The sequence below is a fragment of the Glycine soja genome, chromosome 9 (assembly GCF_004193775.1).
Source record: "Glycine soja cultivar W05 chromosome 9, ASM419377v2, whole genome shotgun sequence".
Classification (NCBI taxonomy): Eukaryota; Viridiplantae; Streptophyta; class Magnoliopsida; order Fabales; family Fabaceae; genus Glycine; species Glycine soja.
In genome coordinates, this window is record NC_041010.1 from 8,970,990 (window position 1) to 8,990,059 (window position 19,070).

The following is a 19,070-nucleotide window of genomic DNA, read 5'->3' on the forward strand; positions in this document are numbered from 1 at the left end:
ATGAAAGTAAGACCAATTACATTAAACCCAAACAAATGAAAAACTTTGTGACACCTTCTACCCCACACATATATGTAATAATAATAATAATAATAAAGGAATAAGAATGCAGAATTAATTAAAAGTTTTAAAACACATTTAAATAAAAGCATTTTAAAACGGTAAAAGGTTTGTATTCACTTTTCTAACATCATAATAGAACTTGTCCAAGTAAATAACAAAATCATCCCGGCTCATAACAAGGTTGTTCATTCTGAATGAAAAGAAGTCAAACTAATAGTGGAAAACATAAAACAACTATACTATTCATGGAATTATAATATATGAAATAAAACCCTATGCTCAGATGTCACATTTATCAGAGCATTTTCCTAGCAAAGGCTAAGCCTCTCCATCTCCAGCATGGAATTCATCATATGTTGGCTCACCTGAAACAAAATGGCATTTAGCCCAAACACAAACACACAATAGGAATGAGTTATCACATTCATATATAATAAAACACTAGAGCATGTGAAGCATATAATACTTAGAGCTAAATTTACATAAGCAACATCACTTAACAAAATCACACACATTATTCACACTTATTCAAGTTTACACACTCTAGAAAATAACACCAAAACCTCAATCATTAACTCAATGATAGTCAAATACAAGTGTTTGCAACATATACACTAGACTTAAGCCTACATGCAATGTGGTATCATTTTCAGTGAAAAACCTCGTCGGGCGCCTAGGAGTACATGACAAGACATGCCTCACAATGGGTAAATCAAGTCACTCTTAGTAAAATCATAGGGAGACCAGTCGGAGTCATTTTGTTTTGTGAGAATATTTCAACCATGTGGAATCAGCACAGGCTTAAAGAAACACTCAAATCGAGTGTATTTCCCTCCTAATTTAGGTCCAACCTAGAAAACATTTTAACACACAAACTCTATCTATAAACTATGCAATACACATAACTAGTCAATTGTTTTCAAAATCGTTTTAACTCATCACGCATGAACTTGTTGCCCTTAAAGGGTCTTACAGTTATGTAATTGTATAATTCATAGCTCACAATTCATTACATACTTCACTTATACTCATATATCATATTATACATTCATAGCAATGTTTACAAGACATAACCCATATACATATACATCGACTCGAATAATTTTCAAAATCATATCACAACAACACTATAATATCTTCAATGTTAATTAATTAATAACAATATAAACTTTATGTAGTATACACACACTAACCAAATCAAAGCAGTAAGTATAAAACACTGATATGCACCTCTAAGTCTCAATTAACTAACTACAAAATATACTTAACAAATAGATAAGCATATATTATAATAATAAAATATATCTAATTTCAAAGCTTTTAAATGTATTTACATGTAGCAAATATATATAACACACCACTATACAAATACATGTAATACTATATATATATATATATATATATATATATGTATGTATGTATGTATGTATGTATGTATGTATGTATGTATGTATGCATGTATATCCTAAACGCATTCCGATGAAGCCATGGAAATCTAGCAATGAGAAACAACAGCTTGATTTCGTGTACTGTACCATCATCACGGAAATTAATCATAATTTTTTCAGAATTACTTCAGCAATAAAATACAATTAGGTAGAATTTATTATTGACAAAAAGAGAAAATGCTATGAACATCTAAAGAAAATTATACAATAAAGGAAAAGAAAGAGCTCACTCCCCTTATGGTAAACTCCTCCTTGCTTAATTCATCAATTATAAAATGCCCAATTTTTAGGGTTTCCACTCAACACAGGAACACATCAATTTCACAATAATTTCACATCAGGACACCAATTGGCCTTTCAAACACAATCAACCTGCGAGTAAAAACATAAGAACATAATTGAATTCCATAAAACAATTCAAAATAACACAAAAATTGATCCTTTAGGGATCCCTACACATGTTGATTTTAATACCTAAGCTTGAGTAACTCATGTCTTACCTCAATGTAGTCGCTCAAGCATTATCTGTTAGCATTGGTGGCGTTTCTGGTGCTCTCCAAAGCTCCTCCTTTGGTTGCTATGTTAGGGTTTTTGAGCGTTAGAGAAAAAGGAATAAAAAATATTTTGTAAAGCTGTTATGGGTTAAAAGTTCCTATATATAGTGAGAAATCTAATGACCTAATTTTTATTCTTATTCATTATTTTATATTAAACAAACAAAGGAAACGGGCTATTACAAACGCAGCCATTCACAACCATGGGGGAAGAAGCAATTGATGGAGAAATAATGGAAGATGAATCCTTAAGCATCAAAGCCATCATGCAACATCTCAAATCCCTTGTCCTTTTCATGCACAACATTTGGAACCCTAAGCTATAACATAAAATCTCTATTTAAAACTATGGGCTAATAAGGATTCAAGCCCAAAAGACAACAAAATGAAAAATTGGAGTTAATTCTTGTAGGAGTTTATGTAGAGGTGTGCAAATATTTGTACAAGCTTCATTGGTACATCTTCATTGCTTGCTCCAAGCTTCAATAAAATTCCTGCAAACAAGAAAACAACCCAAAGATCAATAGTAAAATGGTATAAACCAAAAATCGTAACTAAACCAAGCTTTTATTGAAAACTCAACTAAAATGAACATAAACAAAGCTCAAAAGCATGAACGATATCACATAATTGTCCCTAAACTACTACAAAATGTAGGAATACAAGGCAATTTATCAAGGTTCTAAGCCTTGGGGTTCTATCCTTGTATAACCTTAGCTGATATTCATGTTGTTTGAAAGTGATCTAGCATTTCATGAAAAAAATGATATCCTGAGTATAAGTATAACCTTTGATCAAAAGGAGTCAACCTTGTCAAGGAAAAGTACAGAGAGAGAGAAAAGAAAGAATGTAAAAAAAAAAAAAAACCAACTTTGAGTGTTAGAAGTTTGCAACATAATTTTGGCAAAGAAAGGACAACAATAGTCTCTCTCCTAGCTTAGAAGAAGACATACCAAAAGGAGAAATTACTTAAGCACAACCCTTTGTGAGATGAATGATTTAATGACAATAAACTTTGAAGAAGCAGGTTTTAATTAAGTCCAATAGACTTTTGCTATAAATGGTTTTGCCTTGAAGTGATTTCAAAGAAACAAGCCTTATCAAGAAGCATGGAGAAAAGGTGTGAAGCATTGGCATATGCCTTTTGATTGTCAAATCTAAATCATGACTAACTTCAAAAGCACGAAAACATAAACAAAAGGGAAATCATGAGTTATATGACAAGAAGCATGATTTTGGAGGTAGTTTAAGTCAAGGGGTAGACACCAAAAGCTACACATAACTTAATAATTATTGGGGGATGCAATGTTGAGACAACAAGTGAAGATAGATGTGTCTACATAATTAGGAAGCACACTTTGGGAGTTGTAAAGATCTACTCCATGTAGTAGTTTACTAATGCATTATATTGATAAAGCTCTCTTGATCCAACAAATCTATTCGAAAGAGAAAAGAAAGGGTTGAGTCCTACAAAACAAGGCAACCATGCATGAAGAAGAATAGTCTTTCACAATCTGCAACGATCAAGAACATATCAACACTATTTTGCAGAAGACTCACTTTTTCTTAAGAAGTAGCAAGCCTCAAGATTGTGCTAAAAAGGATAAGCCATGACTTCTAAGAAAAAAGCAAGCACCAATAGATATAACTCAATTCAAAGTTGTGTGCAAGTTGTTCCAGCCAAGAAAGTAGGAGGAACCAATTATGTGATGGAGACAACTCACAATGAATCTCTTTGTCCTCCAAGCCTCTTAAGATAAGGAGTAACGAATCTCATGGGCCTCCAAGACAAGGTCCAATAATCATCTTCAAAAAAATCTATATAAGGACATTGAAGTGCAACTAGAGTTCTTTGTCAGGAAGGGAAACAATATAGAGAAGACATAGGTCAAAAGTCACATTAGCTTCTAATACTAGACTTCCTTAGCATAGACTTGTATAACCAAATTGATAATTTCTTCTTACACCTTGTTTTTGTGAGCAATTATCCTAGATTTTTATAGGATTTTTGTTAAGAATTGTTGTTTTTATAAATAAATTGTACAAAAGAATTTTAGAAACTAAAAATATAGTTTTTAATGTTTTTGTGATAAATTTTGATGTTACAAGGAAGTAATTGAGCCCAGAGGAATGATGAGCTGCAAACTCAATCTCACTACAACGAGATGAGCTTTCGCCACGAAAAAAGAAAGGCTCAGATTTATAGGATTTTTTCTCACTTATTTAATGTTCAACTTTCTTATTTTTTTATTCAACGTGAGATTTCACATCACACTTGTACCCCAACCCCAATACTAATGGTATCTTTTTCTTCATGCTTTGAAATTTAGATTTTGTGACATCTAATGGTTTAGGTTGTATATTTGTATCACTTAGGTACCGGTTTGCATGTGATTTTTTTTTAATAAAAAAAACATAAACAGTTTGCGAGAACTTTGCACGATTAACGGAGCAGTATTAAAAAAAATATTTTCCCTTTAGAATTTAATTTATTACTGTATTTCTTAAAATAATTACAAAGCATTTCCGTGCATTTCGTGCCATGAATCTTCGTACTATATATAGCATTGTTCTTATTTTAATCCCCGCAAAGTATTCATTTTTAATTACTTAAATTAAATTACATAATTTTTAAAGACTAATCCCACTTACTATTTGGGTGTCAATAATCCATCTTTAAGTCAAAGTCTCGTTATATTCAGTTGGAAAGAGAGACACAAAATTGATAAATAAAAAAGGGTATAATGTCAAGTTTGGTTAAGATAGTAAAATCAATGCGACGAAGACATGCTGCTGTCTCCCATCTTAAGATACTTTAATTAAACCCTGGTACCCACCAGCAAAAGGGGATGAATTTTGCGTTCACACCTCTTCATGTAGCAGACATGTAATGTTAGGCACGTGAATTCAAGAGCAAATTTGCATAAGACAAGGAATTTCAAACAAACAAATATATAATGACATTTTTCTTAAGTCACAACCGCAATAACTAATGGCACCTTGTGTGATGTGAAGTCACAACTAACCGCAGGCAAAGTTTTGAACAATATTTTCTTATGTGTTTCAAGTATTCCTTCAAAGGGAATCACCTACTCATATCAACCCCCGAACACTCCTTCTCCCACATTGCCTTTTTCTCCATCTTTTATATTTTCATCTCTTTCTCATAACCAAAGATCAACTGAACCAAAGAAATTAACTTCATAAAATTGCACTTCTCTAGCCTCATTTGTTGGTTTTGGAATGATAAAAGCTTCAAGGTGTGCATGCCTTTCTACTTCCCTGTCTTTCTATTTGGGCATGTTTGTATGAGTTATATTCACCATATATCAAGTTTAGCCTTAAGCCACACACGCACATATATATTAACTAATTCCTGCATGCAACTAATATATGTTTAATGTTCATGTTTGATGTTTCTAGCTAGATGATGACATGAAGGAGTTTAAGTTGTCAGAACTTGAGAAAGTTTGCCGAATGATTCAAGTTGGGCAGCACTAATATTCAAAATCGCAATATATCTCTGAAATATAAATCTAGGAAGACAGGTACTTGATCCATTATTTATTTATGATTCACAATAATTAACTAATTTAAACACTTAAGCATCTCTGTGACTTTATTGTCTGTGATGTAAGTATTTTCGGACGACCCTTCTTCTGATCAAACACTGAAAACTGCAGCCTCAAATTCTCCTCATAGTGCCAGAGGGGAATATATATTTGTGTTCTTTATTTAGTTTCAATAACAGAGAAAACAAATTATTTTCTCTTGACACCAAACAACAAAGTTGCCAAAAGTTGAGATTATAAGAAAAACATTTATGGAATTATGAAACTAACGAACCAAAAAGTATGTTATTTAACCTTAAATTTGGCTTAATAAAACTTTTACTATATAATTACAATATTAGTCCTTTTTATAACAATCAATTTAAAGTAATTTTTTGTATGAATTATTTTTTCATAAAAATACTTACTTATCAGTCATTTTTATGAATTTAATAAATAATAGGCACAATATATCAATGTTTTAAGCTCTATGATAATTTAACTCTATCTTGTATTCTGAATATTTTTGAAAACCTTTTATTTTTCAAAATGTATAAACAGTAAAAATTAAAGTAATAAATATATTAATGAGGAGAAATACCAAAAGAATTAAAGTAAATAAAAGTATTTGAGAAAAATAATATCATGTTATTTATATAAAGAATAATTTTTTAAAACAATTTATAAATTTATAAAAAAAATAAACTAACGTTACAATCAAATTAAATTAATTATTTTTAATTTTAATAATTGATTCTTATAAAAACTGGAGGGAGTATAACGAAGAAATAAGCTCAAGTGGGTCCTCATGCCTCAATGGGAGACAAAAATAAATAAAGGTGTTACTAATTTTGTGTTTGTCCTTGTGAAAGACGTTGCACCAAAAGCCTGCTTTGAACTGTGTGTAGAATGCAATGGCTCTAAAATATAGGGGCTCTTACAATGTTCTGATGATGTAGTTCATTCTGATTCAGGTTTAATTTCACGTGTCCCCTTTTCTCACTAAGCTAACTGTTTGATAAGAAAAATTACTATATGAAAACATCTTGCATCATACGAGGCTTGCAAACTTTCGTGCGAGTAATCCCCACATGTCTGCTAACAAATTGAACAAATCAAATTCCACTGACACTCTGCCAGTCAGGTAAAAGTACATATATAAATGATATTCAGCATAGTTTAAAATTAGAGGGAATGCAATACGAATAATCCATTCATTCCTTATAAAGGTCACTTAAGCTTGAATTTTCAATATGGAGCACTAATAAATATTAATACTCATGTGTTCCTGAGGATATAATGTCTTTCTTTTTATATATGTTAATTATTTTCTTAATTTTTTAGACTCGCAGTTGTTGGAAAAGTCTACATTAAATTCATGTCAAGAGAACAGAAAGTGCACTATATATCCACATGTTGATATAAATTTATAAATGCATTTGACCTGTACAAACTCTGTCTGGATCGATGTACGTATATTTATATATCACGTTTACTGACAAATTTAGCACTTCAACCGAAAGTCTAACACTCTAAAATTACACGTATAGGTTTATCCGAGTATTCTTCTTGATGATGAATCTTTCTTGTAGAAAGCGAAAAGAAACTTACTATTTTTTTTTTCTGCTTTAAGAGCGTCAAGTAAAGAATTGATGGCTAAAACTCATGATACCCGCTACCTTCTTGTCTTCTAGTGCAAAATGTTGAGATCACTTAGCTTAATTTATTTATTTATTAATTATTATTACTATTATTATTGATATTTTCAGTAATGGTATTCTTGAGTTTGAGACTTAGAGGGTTTTGAATCTATGCCTTAGATTTGTATGTGTGTTGAATTCATTGCCTTTGTATTGGCCCAGAGAAATAAAAAATAATAATAATAAAAGACCTTGGCAATGTGAAGTGTCTTGCATTCCTGATCACATCCAACATAGATCAACGTACAAAAATATATGCAAAATTCTGCTTTATAAGTGCAACAAATTTCGTAATCATGCCTTAGCTTTTACTTTCATTATCTTTAATTCCACCTGTAATGATCTTTTTTACAATCCGTGGTCCCTAATCCGAAGAATTTGTTATTACCCGTGGAAGACAAGGTAAACAGTGTGACCTCTATGAGTTTGATTTTGGCATTCAAGGCAGAGGAATCCATATCTTTAAAGGTTGTTTCCATGCTTGCAAGTGACATTTTGTTCACTTCAGCCCAAATCAAAGTATTGTTTTCCCACATGGTTAGAGAAAAAAAAAAGTGGTTTAGTGCTTAAGTTGTTAAGTCAATTGGAATCGCATTATTGATGAATGAACCAATGAGGCTGCTAATACTTGCAATTTAAGCTACAATGAAAGACACAATGCCACCAAACATGAACTTGAAATCAAGTATTCTCTTTTTTAAGCTCTACCCACTTCAGAAAACTCGCCAGCCCAATATCTACCCTCTAGAATATAGTTTTATGTTGGCCTTACAAAAATAACACCCAACTAGTAATTTCACCTTAGAAGACACGACTCTCTCTCTCTCTTTATATATAATTTTTTTGTTTTTCTGGAATAGGATATAGTGCCCAATAGTAGTATTGTACTTACTAAATAATGACGAAGAAATTATTTTGGCACATTGAATTAAGGATGTTGACCCTACCTCATAGTAAAGGTACACGACAAATTCTTTTATGGAGTAGTCACACTATAGCATGTAGAAGGCTAAAATTAAGAACTTTTTTTTGGGACCCAAGAGCGGTTTATCCTTATATGACAAAATCGTCATCGGATAATGCATGCTATTGTCTATATGTACAATATTCAGCCCTATTGGACCCTTGGTACAACTGCTAAATGTTCTATCCTACAAGGGATATAACAAAATGAAAGGACAATAATGGAAAATAATACAAAGAAATTAAGAAACAAATTAAAAATTGCACATACCATATTTTTAGCAAAGAAACAGTATCTGTTTGATAAAATATCCATAATCAATTCTTCTATGTTTGTACATAAGATAAATTTGAACACATCTTAATTTTGTTTAGCAATTAATTCAAAATTTATTTTATTCAATTTTAAAACAATGGATCCATAATGTTTAAGTCATAATTAAGAATTTGTATCTCCGTTCTATAAATTGCATTACATCTCTCTCTCTCTCTGTTTTGTGAATAGACAAAAGAAGATACGGAATACAAACCAATCAAATGAGAAAATCCCCTTTTATCTTTTTTCTTCTTCTTGGCAACGCCTGCTTGATAAATAGACAACACATCCAAAAGTTCGGCTTATCAAAATGCTTCTCATTTCAATTCTAAGAACTTCTTAACCAAATAAAAAAATAACCTAAAAAATCAACACAAATATTCACTGGTAAGAAAGAGTTTATTTAAAATATTATGCACAAAAATAATTTAATAGATGACATATTCATATTCTGATATTTGATTAACTTTAAGTACATTATTGATTAAGTTTAAACTTAATTAAGCAATACGATAGGAAATGAAACATTGTTGCAGTTATAGCCTTATAGGTTAGTTCCTATAGAGGAAACTAGTCCTAGGCATTAAAGCAGCATATATTCCATCCAAAGTGGAAGAACTATATATGATTAGATTCTACCTAGCAAAAGACAAAGAATCAATGGAATTTTCTGTCACTTTTTTTCTATTAGAATCCAACCGTACCTTTCGAGTCATAGTGTCCTCAGCCTTTGGATTGTGGATCACTTTCTTTTGGTGTGGCCAAGTTAAGCACCAAGCTTTTGTGCCTTTTTCATTCATTCCATGTCAACCAAGTGATTTTTGGTAACTCTCACTCACATCACTTCAATGCAATGTGCAATTTAATTGAGAAGAAGAAAGAATAAAGAATCATTAATGTTCTTTATTACACACAAATTATATCAAGAGGGTCTAACTTGGTTGGTTTAGCTTGGCAGAGAGTATGAGTTGTCGTAAACCTTCTCATATTGTCTTCGATTCCTAAGGTGTTAAAAACACACACACACAAATTGTGTTGAGTCACTGAGGTTCAAAGAATGTGTCACTGTTCATTATCAATGGCCACACTATACTACCACTGATTGTGTTTTAATTCTCATCTTCCATATACAAAGGTGTTGCATAAACCCTCTGTCTTTTCTAGGTGGCATGATCCTGCTTCAACCACTACTTAGTATATTATTGCCACCCACAGAAACACCACCATTCCACTGTCACAAAGAACTAATTGTCTTTTTGTTTCTCTTTTGTTGTTTTTCTTGTGTCATTCTTTGATCTATTCTCTCTCTTTTTGAGACTCCACTTTCAGCCATGAAACAAGAGTCACCAGCCTCACCACTGCCATCGTCGCTTCCACAACCATCACCAACAATGACAACAACGAAAAATGTGATCAAGCTTCAGAACAGTTTAACTCCATCACGGTTAAGGCTTCCTTCCAAGTACAGAGAGCCGCCAAAGACTCCACCAGAGGTTGTTGTCAACAATGTGGTGGTGTCAACACCATCAAGGAGAGCCAAGTCTGTGACTCCAGAGTTGAAGCACAATTCAAGGATCAAAAGGGGTCTTGTGCTGAACAAGGCCAAACCCAATGAAGAGGTTGTGGGAACAACTCAAAGGGGTAGGGAAGCTGAAGAGACTAAGGTTGTCGCTCGTTTCGTGAGACCTCATGTTGTGGAACAATTTGCTAGGCCAAGGAATGGGGCTGGGGATTTTGCTTTCAAGAGGGACAAGGAGGACTCTGATGAGAAGAGTAAGAAAGAATTGATGGAGAAGCTCGAGGCGAGTGAGAGTTTGATCAAGAATCTGCAGTCTGAAGTGCAGGCTTTGAAGGCTGAATTGGAGAAAGTTAAGGGCTTGAAAGTGGAGCTGGAGTCTCACAACAGGAAACTCACTGAGGATCTTGCTGCTGCTGAAGTAAAGGTGGTGTCTTTGGGTGGCAATGAGAAGGTTAGAATTGAAGTGTTAATTGATTTCTTGTTTATTATAATATGCTTAAGGAAAAAGAAAATTTGGACTTTTGGAATGTGAGGTGCATCTTTTTAATTGTTTCTTCCATTTTACTGTCCATAATTTCTACTTCCTCATGTCCAAAATTCATGATGTTTAAGGTTAAAATTAAGTAGCATTTGATATGGGTATAACATTTATATATTTTGTCTAAAGACCTTTATTTAATAGAAGAGGTAAATGTGGTTTGTTGTATGTTGAAATGTCTTTTAGATAGGTTGCAAGTGTAGAAATTTTCTTAAAGATCAAATGTAATTATTTTAAATAAAGGCACATGCGGAAAAAAAAATAATTAATGAGACTTAAAATTTGTAAAATATCAGTAGTTTTGGAGCGGAGGTAGTAGTATGGTTAGTCCATTTATTAGAATCATCAAATGCATTTTGATTGGATTTTTTTAGTGTTATTTTGTATAAAGATACCACATATCTTTTTGTTGATAAGGGTTATCTATCAACTGTGGCTTTCTTATAAATGAGTCTGATTTTTTATTGTGCATGAAGGAGCCAAATGGAGAACATCAGAGCCCCAAGTTTAAACACATTCAGAAACTCATTGCTGACAAATTAGAAAGGTCCATTGTGAAAAAGGAAGCCATTGCAAATGGAGGGTTTGTTGAAGCATCAATTCCACCACCAACTGCAATTCCTGCCATTCCTGATGCCCCAACTGCAAGGAAAGGAAGAAAACCCACTCCCAACTCGTGCCTGCCGCCACCTCCACCACCTATGCCACCATCAATCCCTTCAAGGCCTATAGCAAAAGCGAGTAACACTCAAAGGGTCCCTGCATTTGTGAAACTATTTCACACATTAAAGAATCAAGAAGGGATGAAAAGCACAACAGGGACAGTTAAACAGCAGAAACCGGTATCTGTCAATGTACACAGCAGCATTGTTGGAGAAATTCAAAACCGTTCCGCTCATCTTTTAGCAGTAAGCATTTTTTTTATCGGCTACCAGTAAGCATTGTGTCTTCAAATTCAATTGGTGGTTACACATTTTCTGTTCTTTTCAACTTAATATGCACCATTAATGACTGATTATGTTTTCCAGATAAGGGCAGACATTGAAACAAAAGGAGCTTTCATTAATGACCTGATAAAAAAGGTGGTAGAAGCAGCCTACACGGATATTGAAGATGTCTTAAATTTTGTCAATTGGCTTGATGGTGAACTCTCGTCATTGGTGAGTGTGAAGCAAAATTAATTAATCTAGTGGTCCAATTATTCTCCACCTATTAGGCAGCTGGTTTGTGTTAATTCATTGTCTTTTAAGTTAATGACACATCACATGTATAGTTTCTCTTTTGCAATGACGTACATAGTTTTATTCCATTATAAATTTATAGTAGTTTTAAATTGGTGAGAAAAGAGTGTACATCCTGTTTCTGAAATCTGAAAATTGTACCGTTGAAGACTGAAAATTTAGTATTAGTTAATTCAGAGTAAAAACAATAAACTCTTGCTGATTTTGCCTTGAATGTCATACCCCACTTCTGAGTTGTATTACTTCTACCATACTTCCCTTCTGATTTTGTGGGTACATTTGGTTTAAGCCTGGTAGATAGGAAAGGTGGTTAAGCGAAAAGCTTGAACTAATTGATTTTGTAGCTTGACCACGCACATGCATAAAAAAGTTAGGTAAATGAGACATAACTAAATTGTGATTACCGAAAGGCAATGAGAGTTTTAAGATGATGTTATGATCAAGTGGTAAACTGAAATTATGCTAATACCAGGTTGCTGTTGGTTTCATATTAGCTATGAATTCTGTTTTCTACAGGCTGATGAGCGTGCAGTCTTGAAACATTTTAATTGGCCCGAGAGGAAAGCTGATGCTATGCGTGAAGCCGCAGTTGAATATCGCGAACTTAAATTGTTAGAACAAGAGATTTCGTCCTTCAAGGATGACCCAGAAATTCCATGTGGAGCTTCCTTGAGAAAGATGGCCAGCCTATTAGACAAGTAAAGAAATAGATCAATATCATGTATTCAATTATTAATGTTAAATATTCCAGGTTCATAGTTTAGAGGATACTAACTCTGCCCTATCCTCTGGTTGTGATAGGTCTGAGAGCAGCATACAGAGACTAATCAAGTTGCAAAATTCTGCAATGCGTTCATATCAAGAGTACAAAATTCCAACTGCTTGGATGCTTGATTCAGGAATCATGACCAAGGTATCTTTATTATGCCTTCTTTGTGGATGTGATAACAATAATGATACTTAGTAGACCTTGCCTTTCTAATAAGAATTAGAATTTATGTTTCAATGACATTTACAGTTGTTGAAGTTAGTCTGCTTATTTAGATATAATACTTAATGACATGAACTGAGTTGTGTGAGTGTGAGCATGAGCCGTAATGATGAGTGATGGATATACTTGAGTTTAGTATGTGTTAATCCAAATCTCTGGTAATGGTTTACTCACATATGCACATGTTGGAAAAGTTGCCTTAATTACGGGCATCCGTTAGTCTGCCTTAGTTGTGGCCTCTTTGGAGGTTGCCTGAAGTGCAACCTTGAGGGTGGTGGTTGAGTGGTTTAGTTCCAGATCAACTAAAGATATGGTCAAATTAAAGTATATAAGTGGGGGAAACCCTCGCCTTACAAGTCAGCTTCGTAGAATTAAGTTAGGTCCATAATGCACTTTCTAAGAAAACATTGTATCTTTGAGAATTGAAAGCGCAATTTTCAATTTTCAGTTGTAAAACTTCATTGTATGAGCATTAAATATGCCATGTTTGCAGATAAAGCAGGCTTCTATGATTCTGGTCAAGATGTATATGAAAAGAGTGACAATGGAGCTTGGATCTGCTCGGAACTCAGACAGGTCTAGTCAAGAATCCCTTCTGCTTCAGGGCATGCATTTTGCATATAGAGCTCATCAGGTATTTCTTGTATAACTGTCTGCAAAACCCTGCGTATTTTATTGTCATCAATATTAATTTCTCAACATTGTGTCAGTTATTTGCAACTTGGTTAGTGGCAGCCAACAATTGGTAATATTCTTACAATTTTCATAATTGATTAGGCTGATTTTCTAATTTTGGTATGCTTTTTGTAGTTTGCTGGTGGTCTGGATGCAGAAACTTTGTGTGCTTTTGAAGAGATAAGGCAACATGTACCAGGACACTTGGCAGGTTCTCGAGAACTTTTGGCTGGCATAGCATCATCATGAGAGGCCTTTAATATGTTATACTTTCTTTTCCTTATGTCCAATGTTCAACAATATTAACCATTCGGAAGAAATAAGAAGGAACATGAAGAGATTCTGAAAATAGTACATTACATATATAGTGGTTGAGCAAGTCAAGTGGTTAGTCTGCTATTGTTCAATGGTTACAAACTAGCAGCTTCCCTCATCTTGCTCTGTGGATAAAATCTTCACAGTCGTTGAGCTTAAATAGTTTTTTCCCCCAAGCTAGACCCGTCTACTTTCTAATTATGTAACAAGAACAAGAAGCTTTGCATGTATAGGTGCATATAATTAACTTCTACTTAGAATTGAGTTGCTGTAATAAACTACAAATTTTACAGTCATGCTATTGAAAAGTAAAGTTCCAAATATCCAAAGACTTCATTACCAATGAAATTTTCATAAATTCATCTCTGATATTAGATTCGATTAGCTGTTCTGTTTTTTTATTTTTTATTATTGAGTAGCAACACTCTTAACTTACAAAACTAGTTGAATTCAACTTGAAGATAAAATATGATGTTAATTTATACACAAGTATATGCTTAAGGTTGAATAGGTTGTTTCTGTTGATGTTATGGGCATTAAGAAACTCCGAAGGACATTTGCTCCATATGTATTACTTTATAGTGGAAACACGTTTTTAAGTTTTAAAACTTGGAAGAATCAATTTTCTTGATTACTAATAAATTATTTAAGGGTCTTAAGGCTTAAAAATTTGAATTTGCATTAAGCTAATCAATTATGGCTTAATTACACTTTTTGCGCGCAACTTACTAATTTACTGTGAATTTTGCAACCAACTTTTTTATGGCACATTTTTTTCCCTATTTTTTAAAAAGTTGAAAATTTTATATTCTGTTATATCTCCTTTAAATCCCAATTGGCGCAAACATTTTTTGGCAATTTTCCCATAATAAAATAGTTTTTAGCTTTCAGCTAATGTTTTAACTGGTTTTGTCTAATATAATCATTGTCAATGCATCGACTCATGGTATTATACAAGATAAAATAGTTCATACCCTGACAATGTGAAAAAGTTTTACGTTCTCGTCCACTCACAAGTTGACATGGATGATAAGTTTGTTAAATTTTACCATAGTTATTTTGGAAGTCATATTTTGTTAATTTCTTTTTAAGAACAATTCCCAGAATTGACAGATAAAATTAAGGAGGTGTTGATTCCTCTTTCTCCTTTCGAAGATCGCCTGGTTTGGAAGCACACTTTTTCAGGAGAAATGTGTATGAAAGATGTTTTACATTTCTCCAGCCCGCTCTTCCTCAGTTCAGCTGGTGCAAAGTGGTGTGGAAATCTTCTATAACAAAGTTCCAACAGATGACAATTTGATAGCTAGAGGATGCACTGTTGACTTGCAGCCATTTTAAATGTCCTTTTGTATATGTGGATAAGTAGAAGCAATTCCAGGTTCATTCATGGTTCTATGTCCATAGTCAACATCAAGAACAAGGTTATTGCAGATGTAGTTCTTGCTAGCACTTACTCTATGGTGATATGTATAATTCGATCATCGAATTTTCCATTCTTAAGAATTTTAAAGTTCCTATCCATCCGAATAAAGCTCCTACTGTTAAACCAGTCACTTGGTCTCCTCTTTGTGGATGGATTAAATGTAATTCTGATGGTGCCGCTAGAGGAGCACCAGGTAATGTGGCTTGTGGAGGTATCTTGGGGGATTATCGGGGCAGTATTTCATGGCATATTGGTAGCACTACAGCTCTCTTTGCAGAGCTCTTGGCAGCAATGAAGTCAATCGAAATAGCTGCTAGTTGTGGCTGGTGCAACTTATGACTGGAATGTGATTTCAAGTTTGGTTGTTGCTGCTTTTAAAAACTTGCATATTGTCCCTTGGCAGTGGAAAATTCGTTGGCTAAACTACATTATTCTCTTGACCAGAAAGATGAATTTTGTGATATGTCTCATGCATATCGTGAAGGAAATGCCTGCACTGACAAATTAGCGGATTATGGGATTCTGATCTCGGGCTTTATGTGGTGGGATCTTATTCCTAATTTTCTTAATTAGGACAGTCTTTTTCATGATAGGAGTGGTCTTCCTAGTTACAGATTTCAACAAGCTGTATGAGGGGTTTATAACCTGTTTTTTCTTTAACTCTTTTTACGATTTTAATAATATTGGGTTTGCTGGCAGAGGATTGGTAGTTTTTTCTTTGTGACAAGTGCCAACCTAGTGAGGATTATGAAAGCTTCCATGATGTCTAGCACACTTTTTGATTAAAAAAAGTCATTTATAATGACTTTTTATTGCTTGACAGGCAAAACTTTTGTCACTCGTAGCACATAAAAATTAAATTCATTATATATAAAAGCAATGAAATCATATTTTTTTTTTCCTTTTTACTTTGATTTTATGATATAAAATAATAAAATATCAAATAATAAAATAATAAAGCATCACTTAGTATATAATGTTTAAACACCAACACACAAACGCATCACTTAGTATATGATGTTGAGGAATGATAAGTAACACCAAAGCATATCACTTAGTATATAACGTTTGAACACTAACACCAAAGCATCACGTAGTATATATATTGGAGGGAAATCCCTGCTTTACTGTGATCGATCAGCAACACTTATACAGTTTTGGCCAAAGAAAAGGAAGAAAACAAAGTTTAATTTGAATATATTTGTCATATAACATGCATCCTCCTTCTTCCGCATTTGAACTTGGTGTATTGTAGATATCAACTTTCTGTTGTATAAATTCCATTCCATGATTTTTCCGTGTCATTTCTAACTTTTTTTTCTTTCCACTTGCTTTCTATATTCAGGTTCTAGAGACAAAGAAAGATCCAGTCTGCACTTGTTTCAATCCAACACCACACATTGTATTTCTTTAATTTGTGTGTTCCAATCCAAAACCAATGTCAGACAACAACGTACGCTCCTCAAATAAAGTATGATGTTTTTGTTAGCTTCAGAGGTGAGGACACATCTGCGATGGGTTTCTTAGCCATTTGGTTGAGACTTTTGAAGGAAAGAAAGTATACGCCTTTGTAGATTATAAACTTGAGAAGGGACATGAAATCTAACCACCACTCGTTCAGGCAATTAATGAATCATTAATTTCTTTGATCATATTCTGACAAGATCGACTATGCTTCTTCGCATGAATGTCTAGATGAACTTGCGACAATACTTGAATACAAAGAGAAATATGAACGGATTGTAATTCCTGTTTTCTACCAAGTAAAACCCACACATGTATGGCATCAATCATGGGAGAGTTACAAAAATGTATTTGCTGAGCATGAAAGAAAATGTGATACCAAAGTGCAAAGTTGGACACATGCCATGAGTGAATCTACTGGGTTTTTCAGAAATTGAATCGTCGAAATTTCAATAAGAGTATGCTTGGATGTGAAAATTTAAAATTTTGAGAAATTTTAAATTTTAAGAATTTCAAATACTTCAATTGAAATTCTTTTATTTTCAAAATTTTGTGTTTAGATATAAAAAAATTAAAATTATGAGGATGAAAATAATGAATGAAAAAAAAAGAGAAGATATAATTTATGTGTTAGTTATACGTGTTCCTCTTTACTCACACCCGATCAATATTTTAAGAGCTAAAACGATGTTTCTTCAAGAAGACCGTAAGAAGATAATTTCAATTTCTCACCTTTTAGAAGAAAATTGAAATTCCAGATTTTTAGTTGTTCAAAATTCTGTTTTAAAATTCCAAAATTTTAAATTCTTCATAAAAACATCCAAACAATGAATTCTAAATTACAGAAATTCAAATTCTCTGATAAATTACTTTCCTTAGTTAAAATTCTCTATCCAAACGCACTCTAAGCTCTTTTTACCCCATAAATCTTCAATATTTTCTAGCTGCTGTATAATTATATGCTCATTACCCATGGTTACTTAATTAAATTGCAGAAAGATGTATCCTTTATTTCAAAAAACCGTTTTCATCAGAAAAATATGCTTATTATTTATTAACTCGTTACTTCAACATATAAAAATAGCTTAAATATATTTTTTATCCATAATAAAAAATTGATTTTTGCATTTGTTCTCTGCTTAATTTTTATTTTGTGTTAAGTTCCTAATAAAACAATAATTTTATTTTTGGTCCTTGACACTTTTGTAGTCCTTGATAAATTAGTAAATTTTTTGTTTGTTCCTTGATAAATAAAAATCATTTGTAATTCGTCGAGATTAAAATAAAATTCGTTAATTTATGAGGAAGCAAATATAAAATTTACTAATTTATCAGAGATTAAAAAAATATCAAGGATCAAAATAAAATTATTGTTTTATTAGGAACTCAACATAAAACAAAAATTTATTAGAAAACTAACACAAATATTAAGTATTTATTAGAAACTAAAAATATATTTAAACCTATATATTTAGCGAAAACCTCTATGCTAGAATTCGCATGGGACCAACCGTGCTTTGTTGGTCCATTGAATTCAATGCAGTTAAATTACAATCATGTTATACATTTAAACATATTTTGATTTTTAAATGTTAATTTTTTAAAAAAAGATTTCTAGATACATCCAACAAAGATCCTTAATTTCTTATTTAGTATTCACATATTAAGGAAACAACACTAAGAAGGAAGTTGGTATCAAGAGCTATCTTCTTGAAGTGCTTATTTAGTATTGACCTTTCAGCAGTTAAAATTGAGTCCTATTTTGGAGGTGTTTTAGATTTTTGGGATTAAGTAGAAGAAGATTACAATGTTACTTCATTGTTAGACAATCTCACCATGGCCTAGATATAGGCTAACAAGGAGAAAAAACAAGAAGCTAAGGCAAAGTCATGTGTGACACCCTTTACCCCAACATATATATAAATAAATAAAACACATATAAAAACACTGATAAACAAATTCACGTTGATAAAAGGTTCACATTCACTTTAATATTACCAAATAAAACTTATTAAAAGCATATCCGGCTCAGAACAAGGCCGTCAAAGTTTACAAAAGAGATTTTGTTAAATCAGTTAGGTAAAATAAAATAAAATAAGATCATGCAATTAAAGAAAAAAAAAACTCATCTCCAATGTCGCATCCTATCAGAGCATTGTGTCTCAGCGTCGTCTGGCACGAGATTCTTTAAAATCATTCACCTAGTCATCTGCTCCCACGAACACAAGGTTCGAGATCATCACTGGATCCAAACACAAATAACAAGGAGTGAGTTATCACATTTCTAAAAAAAAGTACAAATAAACAAA

General features: G+C 32.7%; 1 protein-coding gene across 4 annotated transcripts; it reads left to right on the forward strand.

The window, feature by feature from the left end:
- The first annotated feature begins 5,127 nt into the window (after positions 1 to 5,127).
- On the forward strand, positions 5,128 to 14,197 carry LOC114425444 (protein CHUP1, chloroplastic-like). Of its 4 annotated transcripts, none has more exons than XM_028392376.1 (9): positions 5,128 to 5,325; positions 5,489 to 5,613; positions 9,925 to 10,565; positions 11,129 to 11,560; positions 11,681 to 11,812; positions 12,410 to 12,591; positions 12,695 to 12,806; positions 13,378 to 13,460; positions 13,695 to 14,197. In XM_028392376.1, the coding sequence occupies exons 3-9, from the start codon at positions 9,927 to 9,929 to the stop codon at positions 13,741 to 13,743; spliced, it is 1,629 nt and encodes a 542-aa protein (XP_028248177.1). In that variant the 5' UTR covers positions 5,128 to 5,325; positions 5,489 to 5,613; positions 9,925 to 9,926; the 3' UTR covers positions 13,744 to 14,197. The 4 variants fall into 4 exon arrangements, with proteins under 4 accessions (XP_028248177.1, XP_028248174.1, XP_028248176.1 ...); XM_028392373.1 differs by having other exon boundaries at positions 5,130 to 5,325; positions 9,912 to 10,565; positions 13,378 to 13,518; positions 13,695 to 14,170; XM_028392375.1 differs by having other exon boundaries at positions 5,131 to 5,325; positions 13,378 to 13,518.
- Positions 14,198 to 19,070: the final 4,873 nt, after the last annotated feature.

What these genes read in the sequence shown, in the direction of transcription:
- LOC114425444 (XM_028392373.1), top strand. Translation starts at nt 9,927, where the DNA reads ATGAAACAAGAGTCACCAGCCTCACCACTGCCATCGTCGCTTCCACAA. An exon ending in GTTCCGCTCATCTTTTAGCA is followed by an intron (nt 11,561 to 11,680) that starts GTAAGCATTTTT and finishes TATGTTTTCCAG; the next exon opens with ATAAGGGCAGACATTGAAAC. An exon ending in TTGCATATAGAGCTCATCAG is followed by an intron (nt 13,519 to 13,694) that starts GTATTTCTTGTA and finishes TGCTTTTTGTAG; the next exon opens with TTTGCTGGTGGTCTGGATGC.